Consider the following 12,815-nt stretch of genomic DNA (forward strand, 5'->3'; position numbering starts at 1 on the left):
CGGATTAGTTACGTATTTATTTCTCTCTTTTGTCGGCGAGAGACTAACACGGCAGCCCAAGCAAGTGAGCGAAGATGGTGGATTTCGGCTGGTGAGTGTCTATCGAGCGCATGTTTATCGGCAAGGAAGTCGGGGTTTGGGTTATTTTCTAATCTCTGGTTTTGTGAATGAAAGCCGTAACGATGTGTTTTGCGTCTGTTTCGCGTGTCTTAATAATCACGCCGGCGAGGGATATCCAAACATTAACACATAAATGATAATGCTTGCGATGAAAACAGTGTAACGTGAGGCGCATGGCAGCCCCCTCTGCTCCACCATTGAGGGAATGAGGGAGATTTGAAAAGCTTGTCCGGAGCTTTCTCCGCTGAGCTTTAGCAACTAGTTGAAAAAAATTACCCTCCTGGTAACAACCGCACAGTCTGTGTACACATGCTAGTCCGATATTTTGAAAAGTAAGTTTGTAAATGTGGTTAATTTGTTGCTCGGTCTCGAGTGCAGTGGTGTGTGAGTTAAAGTGCCCCCCAGAACAAAGCAGCAGCACATGGGGCAGTTTTAGGCCGCGCGTTTTAGCTTGAGCTAGCTTAGCCTAGCCGCATGAACTTAAATAGTAGTTTTGCAGGCGTGAGCACGCACATAACCCCATCAAGACGAGGAGTCCAGCTTATTAAAGACACGAGTGGATAAATACACCCAGCACAATGAGACCAATTGGCGTATTTTCAAACGTGTGCTCGTTTGTTGTTGGCTAACGGGCTAATCAGTGTCGTCAAACTCTCCATTTAGATTTTATTAGCTTGCGAACAAGATGTACAAATGAGCCGACTGTGTTCACTTAAAACACCCAAACTACTCCTGTGTCGTCTCCAGTGACAGTTGGGGGGGCCAGCTGCGGTGTCGTTAACACGGTTTGCCATGTTTTCATGAAGCTAACACCAGCTCGCGGCGGCTAAGCTACCTGCCCCAAACCAGCGCACGGCTGCTGTTTGCTGTTAGCCTCTGTTCCTACATGGACGGTAGCCTTGTTTTCTAGGAAGTCCGAAACCGCAAGCCACGGCCTTTCCTGAAAATAGACAACACGCACTTGCAGTTTTAAGTGTGCACTACCACGTTGGCGAATATCTTGGTAGGTTTTAAGGCATTTATGCTAAGGTTGGCGCACTTCGAGGCGCCATGTTAAAGACGGGTGGGGGAGGGGTGAACAACACCGTTCCCTGCGCAGGCGCTCCGGTGTCGCAGGGAACGCGGGCCGCAGGCTGCGCTGCTCATTCATGTTTTCAGTGACCTCGTGCTGCTGCAATAAATCATAACATCTTGTGTCACGGCAGCCAACTCGTGTAGTGATCGACTAACCAATGATGGTGGTGCACGCGTCTGATGTGTTACATGTGAAGTCCACGTTATTAGCCATGTTTTAATTGCAATAAATGGGATACGCGTGCGCACACACCAACCCCGAGTAACTTGTTGCAATGGCAAAAAGTCGCATTCATCGTCTCATGTGTCGTTTTTGTATTCACAGATCTACCGTGAGGTGCAGGACCCCAACCACAATTGCAACATGGAGCCCTGTGACCATCCTTCCCATGGTGCTGTAATCAGTCTGTGGTATTGTCAAAGTGCTTACAGTGCAGGTAGTACTATGTCATACCTACTGCAGTGGAGGCACTTACAGCAATACCCCGACACCGATGTGCAGGATCCACTGATTTTTACATGTCATTTGAAGTACTGTCTTTGTGCTAAGGTGCATCTAGTGCAGATAGTGAAATAGACTAGCACCTACTGCCCTAAGTGCTCCTTCTGGCATAAGGGGCTGTGATATGCGCCACCAGACCATTTCTAATTGGGCTGAAATATCTCGCAGTTCTCTGCTAGTTTTGCATAGTTGCACTACAAGAATAGATGAGTTGTGCAAATCTATGCAAAACTGATGGTGGCCTGCTTGCTCTCCACCGGTTTAGATTTCTTTGGTTTTGGGGGTGTCACATCAAACACAATCTGATTGCTTACTACACCTGTAATGATTTTTGTTTTTAAAGAAGTGTTTGAGAGATCTCATCCAGTGACTCAGTTTCAGCAGTACTAAAGTGCTTATAGTGCAGGTAGTGTTTCTCCTATCTACTGCAATGTGAGCACTTGAAGTACTTCTAACTAACTGCATCTTCATGAAGTTCAGATGTTTTATTTATTTTTTAAAATGGTTGAAGACTCATCTGTTAATCGTCGCATGGTCAGTTTTGCTGGTTTGCATTCAGCTTTAACTGTTGTTTGCTGTGCAAATCCATGCAAAACTGACTACGCTGATGAGCGGTCATCTAGCTCAATGTTTGCTGTGTGGTGTGTGTGTGACTGTCTGGATATTTGGAGACGTCCCTTTCTGTGCAGGTGGGGATTAGTAGCAATGCTGTGTACCTGGTGGTATTGCACTTGTCCCGGCCTGTGTAGGAACGAGGAGATGGAGGCGACCAGTATCTTGATCCAAACGTTGATTTAGAAAACTGCCGTGCTCGTGATTACATGTCCCATTTTGACTGGTTTGGTCTGTTTGAAGTGCACGTGATTACAGATGATGGTGATGGGTTTAAAGTAATTGATTGTAATGTTGCTTGAAAAATATTAAATTTTTTACATTTTCTTTGAATGCTTTTTGTTATGCACATTTCACAATTTATGGGTTGCTTGCCTTAAACATCAGTGCATGTTTTATGGTTGGAGTTGATGTAAACCTCTGGTAGATTTTAGCTGGAAAAACTTTAAATCATGGCATTTATCTTTGTAATGCCAGCTCTATAATAAACTGGAACACATTCAAAAATTAACGTTTTTAGTCAACTGTTGTGGTCAAATTGATTTTTACTGAACTCTGATTAAACGATTAACAAAAGCAATTTCCTCTTGACCAACTCGGCCACCACATGAAATAATCTGTCACACAACTGAATCCTGTTTGTTCTAATCTTATAACTGCTGGTGCCGTCTGCAATTACTCCCAGGTAGATATTAGATCACAGTGCATGTTTATAGTGAGGAGAAAAATGACTAGACTTCACTGAATTTTACATATGCAAAACAAGGGGTGTGTTCATGAACATTACAAAAGGACACTGACAGAATCTGAAATCTGGTTTAAATTTTGGTGTGATGCAGTTTTGTCAGGTTAGAAATCAGTGTGAACTGCACGAGATCTAATGTGATAAATCCAACCAAATCCTATTAAATTTACTTGAATATTGATGCAAACTCTTTAGAATTGAAAAGGATTCACACAATTTTACAATCAAAATTTAAACTATTTAATGAAAGAAATTATAGCATATGTGTATATATGCTAACCAAAACTAGTTAGGGATATTGGGATACTTTAATGTTTCACTTGTTTATTCTGTGACATTTGTATTTTGTTTTGTGAATATTTGTGTTCCCCAAAAATAATGCGACACATTTAATTTGACTTTTTTTTATCCATGCACATACATGCATCCGTATCCCAATATCCCTAATTAATTTTAAGTACTCCACTTTTAAAACTCATATCCTGCTGTTTTTCAGTTCAAGAGGCAGGAAAGGATGAGATCAACCTCCTGAAGGAGAAATTCAATTTGACACAGCAGCACAAGGGAACAAACTAAAAATAAACTAGAATAAAATTAAATGATACTTAAATAAACATGAAAGAATAAAATGTTAAGTACGCCAGATGGATCAGTGTGCATAAACCTGTGCCATATTCATGTAAATGCAAACACTGTATGATTAAGTACTATTGAAGGTTATCAGTCATGTCATTTAATTTACTTTGGCTGAATTTTACATAAAGGAAATAAAAAAAATCCTTAATTAGGCCTCACTCTGGAAAAAATCCCATAAAAAGACTGAAGAAACTAATTAAAAAAGATAAAACATCAGTGTTAAAGAGACTTCAGATGTACTTCTTCTGTGTAGCCTACAAAGAAGTCGTTGTGTTGAGGTCTTGTGTTGTAGCTGACTGTCTGTCCACCAGATGGCGCTGTCAGGCTGCAGCTCAGCCGCACACCCGGCCGCGGAGTGCAGGTAGCGACACGGTACCGCCTCTGCTGTCGGTCCAACCAACTTGGCCAACATGCCGCTTTCAAACGGAGCCACACCGCTGCAACTTTCCCTCAGTGTCTGGATTTAAATGATCATCCGGAGCTGCTCATCGACACGAACACAAACGCCACATGGTCGCCGCTGAATCCTGAAATGTGGACCGGACTCACCTGAGCGGTGAACTTACAGATTTGTTTTTGTATTTTTTCCTTTCTTTCTTTCTTTTTTTTTAAACCCGGGATTTTTATTAAAATGTCTCTGCTGTGGACGAACTACATTTTCCTCCTGGCGTTTTGTTCTGGATTAGGGTTCGGGATCCCAAACAAATGCGACGAAGTGCGGAAAGTTTTCCAACTCAGGGAAATTGGACCAAATCAATTATTGCCTTTAAGTCCCAGACCAGGTATGTTGGAGTTAATCTTTACTGTCTGGTTTATTGGTTTGTTAATACAGTTAAAGTCTCATTAACCAGCCACTAATACAAACTGAATCACATTTCTTCCTGATGTGTTGTATTTTCTTCATTTTCATCCTCCCAGCAACTAAAGAATCAACATGCCAACCACTGATTGACAGAAATATGCCCGAGAGTGACTCAACACAGTATTACCTTCCTGTAGAGCCCATTAACTGCACTGTAGCTTTGAACCTGTCATTTTCTGCCTCCTTGAAGTGCTCTTTGTAGTTACAAAACACACCTTTTTAAACACATTTCAGAGGCGTGTGTGCAGTTATGATAATGATATAGACAGAGGAGCAGGAGAGCTGTGAGCTGTTTAAATGGCAGCTTTTTATGTGTCTTTTAAATCAAGATATTTAGAGGAAATACAACATGACTGCAACAATAAAAGTCCATTCTTCTTATGGAGGAATATGACATCTTTACTCATGTATATCTACAGTCATGTATATAGCAGTATGTCAGTAGGTTCATGACAAATATCAATAAATCATATATTTCAAATACATTTATAAGCACTTAAAGCTGAGCAACAGTAGTGAATCGTGAGATATATTTTCGGAGTGTTTGTACAATAAAAGCCCATGAAAAGGTTGTAAAAAAGTACCCAAAAGTCACACGTGAGTAAAAGTAAAGATGGTCGTCAATGGTTTATTGAGCTTATGAAGCATGAGACTCTTCTTACCACTTAATCTTTTAAATTTCTTGAAAAATAAGAAAATCAGTGACAGCAGTTGGACGGCACACAGTGTCTCATCACGCTGGCTGCCTTCAATGTCAAACACAGTGTTGGCAAAAGTACCCAAAAATCATACTTGAGCAAAAGTAAAGATTTTGTGTTAAAATACAACTTTGGTAAAAGTGAAAGTCACCCATACCAATAGTACTTGAGTAAAAGTCTTAAAGTTTCTGATATTAAATTTACAAAAAGTACAAAAAAGTTAATAAACATATATTTGTGGGTTTTTTTAAATCCAATTTGCAGATAAAATACATTAATTTATGGTGATAAAATGTGCTTCTTTGGCTCTGATGCAGCATGTAATCTGCAAAGTAACTAGTAACTAAAGTTATCAAATAAATTAAGGAGTAAAAGTACAATATTTATCTCCAAAATATAGTGGAGTGGAAGTTTAAAGTTGCAGAAAATGAAGATACTCTATCTTTCATTTACTAAAGTACAAGTACCTCAAAATTTAACTTAAGTACAGTACTTGAGTAAATGTACTTAGTTACACTCCATCACTGGTAATACCTGAGTCAAGATAGTAAAGATATTGTGTTAAATATTACTTTGGTAAAAGTTAAAGTCATCTATATGAATAGTAATTGAGTAAAGGTCTTAAACTTCCCAGTATTAAAATGTACTTAAGTATCAAAAGTACAAGAAAAAGTAAATCAACCGTATATATTTATTTTTCTGATGATCAGAATCAGTGTTTTTATTTTTATTTTTAAATCTGGATGCTGATAAAATCAATTCATTTAAAAATGTGCAGCTTTCGCTCTGATTACTTATTTAATCTGTAAAGTAACTAGTAACTAACATTATCAAATAAATGTAGTGGAGTATGTACAATATTTACCTCCAGAATCAAGTAGAGTGGAGGTATAAAGTAGGAGAAAATGGAAATACTCAAGTGAAGTAACAGTTGCAGGTACCTCAATTGAACTGTAGTAAAGTTCTTGAGTAAATGTACTTAGTTACACTGTGAGCAGGTCACTTATCGTTCACTTCACCGTACTACCAGCAGTTTATTGTAAAATCCAAACGCCAATAAAATAAATACATTTTTAATAACTATTTTGGCTCTAATGCAGCATGTAATCTATAAGTAACGAGTAACTAAAGTTATCAAATAAATGCAGAAGAATAAAAGCACAACATTTGACCCCGAAATGAATTGGAGCAGAAGTTTAGAGTAGCAAAAATGGAAAAGTAACTCAGTTGAACTTAAAAAGAGTATTTGAGTAAATGTACTTAGTTACATTCCACCACTGTGAGAAGGTCTCACTTATTGCTTACTTCTCGTATTAGCTGCAGAACATGGGCTGATATAAAACGTGCTGTTTTAATCCAGTGAAACTAGGAGCTAAAGCTGCTGAAACTCTGCTCCTTCCAGCTGACTAAAGCAGATAAGTGGCTTGCAGGGATAAACAGGACTTATTCTGTGTAAAGTTAGGTAAACTAGGCTTCACTTAACTTTCTGAACACCACCAATCATGTAGAACGTAAGATTTGGGGGGAATTATGGGTGTGGATATACCATGTGGGCTGTCATTGACTCACTGCTGCTGCTGCTGCTCTCTGTGCTCCTCTTGGAAAAGTAAATCTTAATGGTGTTGACTGCCATCCTGCCACAAACTGCTCCCTATAAACTTCACCAGCCCCTTTCCTCTCCTTTTCACTGCTGTGTGGAAACCGATTCAATTGACAGAAAACCCGCAAATGCCCCTTCAACCTCTAAATAACCCTCATAATGCCATCACCACTCGTGCTCCTGTAATGAGCCAGCATGTGTGGCTGTGTTGATTTAAATCTTTGTGCTGTTTCTTTCTCTGCAGTGATGATATCCTCCTGATTCAGTGGCTATAACGCTGTAAAAACACTTGCTACTGTTTATAAGTGCACCTCTGCTGACCTTTCTGGCAGCCTCACACGGCTAAACGGTCTTCAAGGTCCACATGCATCTCGACATCGGAAAGATGTAAATTGTTGTCTTGATGGCTCAGATTAACATCAGATAGTGTAATGGGAGGTATAGTTGATTCTAGAGAGTGATTTTATGAAGTTATCTATGACTGAGCGTGGGCTTGTGAAAAATAACCTCCAGAAATTCCAGGAATCCGGGCGAGAGCGAGCTGTTTCCATGTAATAAGACGTGCCAAACAGCCTTCAGCTCTGGTCAGAACACAGCAAGTCAGAAGCCTCTCACCTCGGCCAAACAAAGCTGTCGTCTGCGGTGTTGGAAGTGGAAATATTTCTGGGAAGCATTTTTAAAAAACAAGACCTGGGGCGCTTTCAAGTTGTCTTATCTAGGAGAGTTTGAATTCCTCCTCGTGTGCCATCGCCTGCTCTGCTCCCTCCTCACACTGGGAGCTGATAGCGTCTCTGGCAACAGCCCCGCGTGCTCTGTCTAGGCATGTCAGAGAGGCTTTTTGGGCCACTTTAAGATGTTTTGATTGTCCCGTATGTGTGCAGATTGCTTACATTTGCTGTAGTGGAAAACCTGAGACATCACCTCACATCACTTGGTGAGGCGATAACGCTCTGACTGAGATCTTGTCTCAGGATGTAGGTGTTTTGGTTTTCTTGCTTCACTAAAGCATTTTTTAACTCGTCCACTGCATCTTTTTTCCTCATGTTTTAAGGCATGTGATCGAGATCATGGCCTTGAAATGATTTATACGAGCATGAGTCACATGATCAGTTTCTTGATCATCTTATATTTTTGAAGAGTTTGCCTATTTTTCATTCAGATCCCATCTTGCAATCTTGAATCGTTACTCAGTCAGTCAGTCCACCACTTTGGTCCAGACTGAAATCAATCATCATAGATCGACTGTGAGTTTGTACAATCGTTCATGGTCCCCAGGCTGACTTTAGCCCTGTTTCCACCCAAAGTACCCTAAACCTCTCGTCTCAGGAACTACTTTTTCGTTAACAAAAAGGTTTCTTTATCCAGTTGTTGTCTGTATTTCCAAAGCGGTCTAAAGATCATTGAAGATAAGGCGAATTTGTCTGTTACGGCTCTTTTTACACGTCATTTTTGCTGATGACTCTAAAACAAAAAATGTTGTTGGTCCATCTGTCATGTGCTTTCTCTATGTTGATGTGTTGAAGCCTAAAAAACCCAACTGGCTTTAAAAATGATGGCTATAACAAAAGGCTCCTTGACCAGTCAGAAATGTGTAGCTCTGCAAGCCCCACCCTCAACGTTCCTTTATTGTTGGACTACCCAGCATTGACAGATGTACGATAATAATCATATTTGTAGGATAATTTTGCCAATTTACGATATGACGCATTCGTTAGCAGCTGGTTGTATTATATGCTGTCCATGAATTTATCGATAATGCTGTCTCGTTTTAATTAATTTCCTGACTTGATAGCGATATGTGTCCGACGTCTCACGTGACCTTTTTCCAGCCAGTCATGCCTGGTGTGGGCTATGATGATGAATGTGATTCATGAGCATGGCTGTCGTTCTCTTTCCCGTCACTCAACTCTCATTTGAAGAGAATTGGATGTGGAGCTTGAACTTTCTAACTAAGGTATGCCGTGTTCAACCCAGTTAATCATTTTAAATATGTGTTAAATATGTAAAATTACACATTTACGCCTATTTTTTTCTCGTGGTCATGACTCGCGTACCATAATTTTCCCTAAAATAGGATAATTTTAAGCCTCTGGTATAATAGTTTAACTTTTCCCATCTGGGCAATGCTGGTACTACCCCGTAAACAGGAACTTATTATAGGTAAAATAATGTCCCCTGGTCCTTGCGATGGAAACGAGTTCCTCCAAAGGTTCCTAGTTCCTGCAGAAAGTCCCTGTGGTGGCTAATGATGATTCCCTGACTTTTCAGAGCGGTCCATTGGATGATTCCTGTGAAATTAGTTACACACACATCAATGCCTCCCTGACGGTCAATTGTAATAACTTCGGTGACCCTCTCATGTTTTATCAAGCACCACCAGCAGCTCAAAATGTTCATTTGTCCATTAGCCTATTTGGTTTATGACCAAATACCTAAGAAACTAATAATCAGCTTCAACTTGACTTTGTCCTCAGTGCTGATGTTACTCACACGATCAACTATGACTGTAAACATAGCAACCATTATACTTGCTTAATGTTGCCATGTTAGCATTGTGAGCGTGTTAGCACGCTGTTGCTAGCGTTTACCTCAAAGCCCTGCTGTGCTTCAGTACAGCTTCACAGGGCTGCTAGCACGGCTGAGCACCCTGCTGATGAACGCAGCTAAAGCCCGTCATGTTGGACAGTTGGCAGTTTATCACAAAGATAATGTGGAACGTGGTTAGACGCACTCATTTATTCAGGCCTTCGGGCAGTTTAGGGTGTCAAATCCACCTGACTTGTATGTCTTTGGAATGTGTGAAGGAAAAGTGGAGCAAATCCTCAGCCCCAGTTTAGCTTTGTGTTTGAGTCACAGAGGTAAGCATTCCTTTCTCTGAAAGATAAATAGCCTACCTGGTGATGTCTGACAAACACAGGTCTTTTAACTACATGCCTTTTCTCAGTCAGATCATTTCCCAAGTCTCAATCCAGTTTGTTTACTGATCCTAACAGATGCTGTAGATGATATATGTCTTAAACAAGGTGAGCCAAACATGTGTTATCAGTTACATTTGACTATATAATGTCACTTTATAATATTTAGTATTTTCTAACAATATCATGCATTAATTTTTCTCTTGTGCTGAGCAAAATGAGCAAAGATGTGTCATTTCCGGCTAACTGGATTAGGAAATGCAGTCATTACTTGAGCCACCCAGATGGTTGGAGGAGTCTTTTAGGATTTGGGAAATTCAGAACAGAGCAAATTGTTATTAAAAGACCATCTGGGTTTTTCGAACACTGCAGGGTATTTATTTTCCAGAGAAACAAGTACTTATCTCTGTGACTGGAAATATAGAGGAAATGAAATGGTCCTCTTAACACTGAGCCACCCTGCTTCTTACTTCTGTCCCATTTGAATCCACGCTTCTTCTGTCTCTAAGGTTTTAAAATCCTAACATTTGATCTCGGTGACTCTCAGGTTCGGACCTTCAGGTGTGTATGTCCAAGAACCTGACATGCTGCACCAAGAAGATGGAGGAGAAGTACCAGGTGGCGGCTCGGAGAGACATCCAGAACCTTCTCCAGACGTCCAGCTCCAGCCTCAAGTTTCTCATCTCACGTAATGTGGCTGCTTTCCAAGGTAAGAGCGTGAAGTCATCTCTGCTGGAAAGACTGAACGCGTGCTGAGATGAGAGCGCAAATGTTTACGTGGATAATTGTATGTGTGTATTTTCTCGTAGGATACATTAGAAGTAAGGGTTTGTGTGGGTGCTGTGAAAACACTGGATGAGTCAGCGTGTGTGTGTGTGTGTGTGTGTGTGTGTGCAGTGAGGCTCCACATCAGAGAAAACAGAGCGGAGTCTGTCCTCCTTCCAGATCTGCCGCTACACTCTGATCTTGAGATTAGATAGGCTGGCTGTTCCTGTAGGAGGTTCGGGAGGAGGCTGTCTGCAGGGTGAACGTCTGACAGGCATGTGTACTGGGGCTTTTACTAATAGCTTCTCTTCCTCTGCAAGGTGTCCTGCTATACTGTATCCTGATGAGAAACTAAATCCTCATCTTTAGTGTACTGGAACGCAGTTATTCCATCGTAAACAGGCTGCCGTCTATCTCCACATTTGTCTTTAACCTCTGTCTCTCATTGTTTTCCATCCTTTCACTCAGCAATGACTGACAGTTGACTTACAGGCAACCGCTTATCTGTGAGCTCTCCCTGCCAACACTGTGAGATGTGTCTCCCACTCTGGCTGATAGCTGTCATATGATGGCTGAAATGGGTGGGCAACAAATACAGAGCTTATGACTTGAATGTGCAGACGTATGATTAGGCCAATTCACTTTAACGACGTCTCTAAGTTTAAAGACGTGCTGTTATCCTCCTCCTTAACTCAAATGATTTATAGGAGAGTCTCGTATGATCACAGTCTTTCAGCTGCGGTTTGCAGGGGCAATGCCCGGTTTTTGTCGTCAGATGTTTGATGTGTCTACCCAGGCTCTGAAGTTGAGCTAAAATGCTCACCATTTATGTCAATGTTTATGAAGCAAGCCGCCTCTAAAATACTGTTAACTTGGGACAAAATTGCAAACAGTCATGCAGCTTTTTTAAAGGATAAGACTGGCATTTAAAGAAAAAAATAATTCTTGTTGTCAAATCCTATAATATGAACAAAACAGTATGCAGTATAATCGCAAAGAAATATCAGGCAACATATACGCAGACGCCAGTATATCTTTGATGAGCCAATATCAGCCAAACATTTAGGTCAGGCTCTGAATGTTCATCTTTCAATGTCCACACTCAGAGACTCCAAGAGTTTGAGGTGCATTCCCGGGAGGTCCGTGAGGGTTTAGGGTTGTCCCACTGTCAAATTGTTTAGTGCATGAGGGCTCCCTCGCGGATATTTTGGGCCCTTTATGCCCACTTTTCATAAGATTCTTCAGGGAATTACCAACAAGATAATCCGGTTGCTTTCGTTAATCTATATGAGAGATGTTTTTTATTCACGAAATGAAACTTTCAAAATTACTACCTAAGATCCAACATTATTTTCCTAAAACTGATTCTCTGCCTAAATCACTCAGTTTATTAAACATCAAACTAAAAAGCTTTTGAAACATTATGGAACTTTTCCCCTGAATCTTCAACATGTTTCTATTTGTGTATATGAGTACTCCCAGTTTATTTTTATTTTTATTGTAAGGCTATATAATTTAAAACATAAAGTCTTATACCATTTCTGCCCCTTGCAGACTTTTTCACTCAAACACCATGTGACATCAACAAAGTCAGTAAGAGCTCAGGGCTTTAGGCCTTTGGGGGCACATTAAGGACTAAAGCCCGTCTGTGGCAAGTTTATAGTTGTTGTTGTTTAGTATTTTCCCAAAATGTTTTAGTTTAGTTTTTAGCAAATGTTCCTGGCATAAGGAGTATTTTCGGTGGGGACTATTTCCAGCAGCGGATTTATACACATTTATGGCTTTAGTAAGTATTTACAGCAGCAGTTTACAGTGCGTGTGGGATTGACTCAAATAAAGGAACATGTTGCCGAGGGCAGCGATGTGGCTCACTGATGTGTTTTTTACATAGTTTTTGGACAACAATGGAGGACCATGGCAAGAAGCTAAATCGGGCTTTGGCTACACAGACAATGCTTGTTAGTAGGATCAATTCATTGTTGGTTTTGGTGTTTTTGACAGCAGAAAAATACAGAATAACACCAGTCTCATCCTTCAATATGCATCTAACCTTAAATGTCCAAAGATATGTTTTTACTCTCCGCTCCTTGAACGTCTCGTAACAGTCTTGGAGCTGGCAGGTTTGTTCACACAGGTCAAGTAAAAAAAAGCTGCAGGAGCTGGTAGCTGTTTAAAAAAATCCTCAAAAAAATGAGCAGCGCTAACATGGTTTCATGTGTGGAATGGCAGCCAGTGTGCGCCCCTGCCAAACCAAACAGAGTTCCCTGTCAACATCGGCTCTCATCG

The 12,815-nt window shown here is 40.6% G+C and overlaps 1 protein-coding gene across 1 annotated transcript in view; it reads left to right on the top strand.

The window, feature by feature from the left end:
* The first annotated feature begins 4,109 nt into the window (after positions 1 to 4,109).
* The window catches only part of gpc5a (glypican 5a), a 143,191-nt gene continuing 134,485 nt past the window's right edge, over positions 4,110 to 12,815 (top strand). Inside the window, exons 1-2 of the mRNA XM_073464923.1 lie at positions 4,110 to 4,471; positions 10,312 to 10,473. Coding sequence (XP_073321024.1) covers positions 4,321 to 4,471; positions 10,312 to 10,473 — 313 coding nt within the window. The 5' untranslated portion in view covers positions 4,110 to 4,320. The remainder of the gene's footprint in view (positions 4,472 to 10,311; positions 10,474 to 12,815) is intronic.

The sequence above is a fragment of the Pagrus major genome, chromosome 4 (assembly GCF_040436345.1).
Source record: "Pagrus major chromosome 4, Pma_NU_1.0".
Taxonomy (NCBI): Eukaryota; Metazoa; Chordata; class Actinopteri; order Spariformes; family Sparidae; genus Pagrus; species Pagrus major.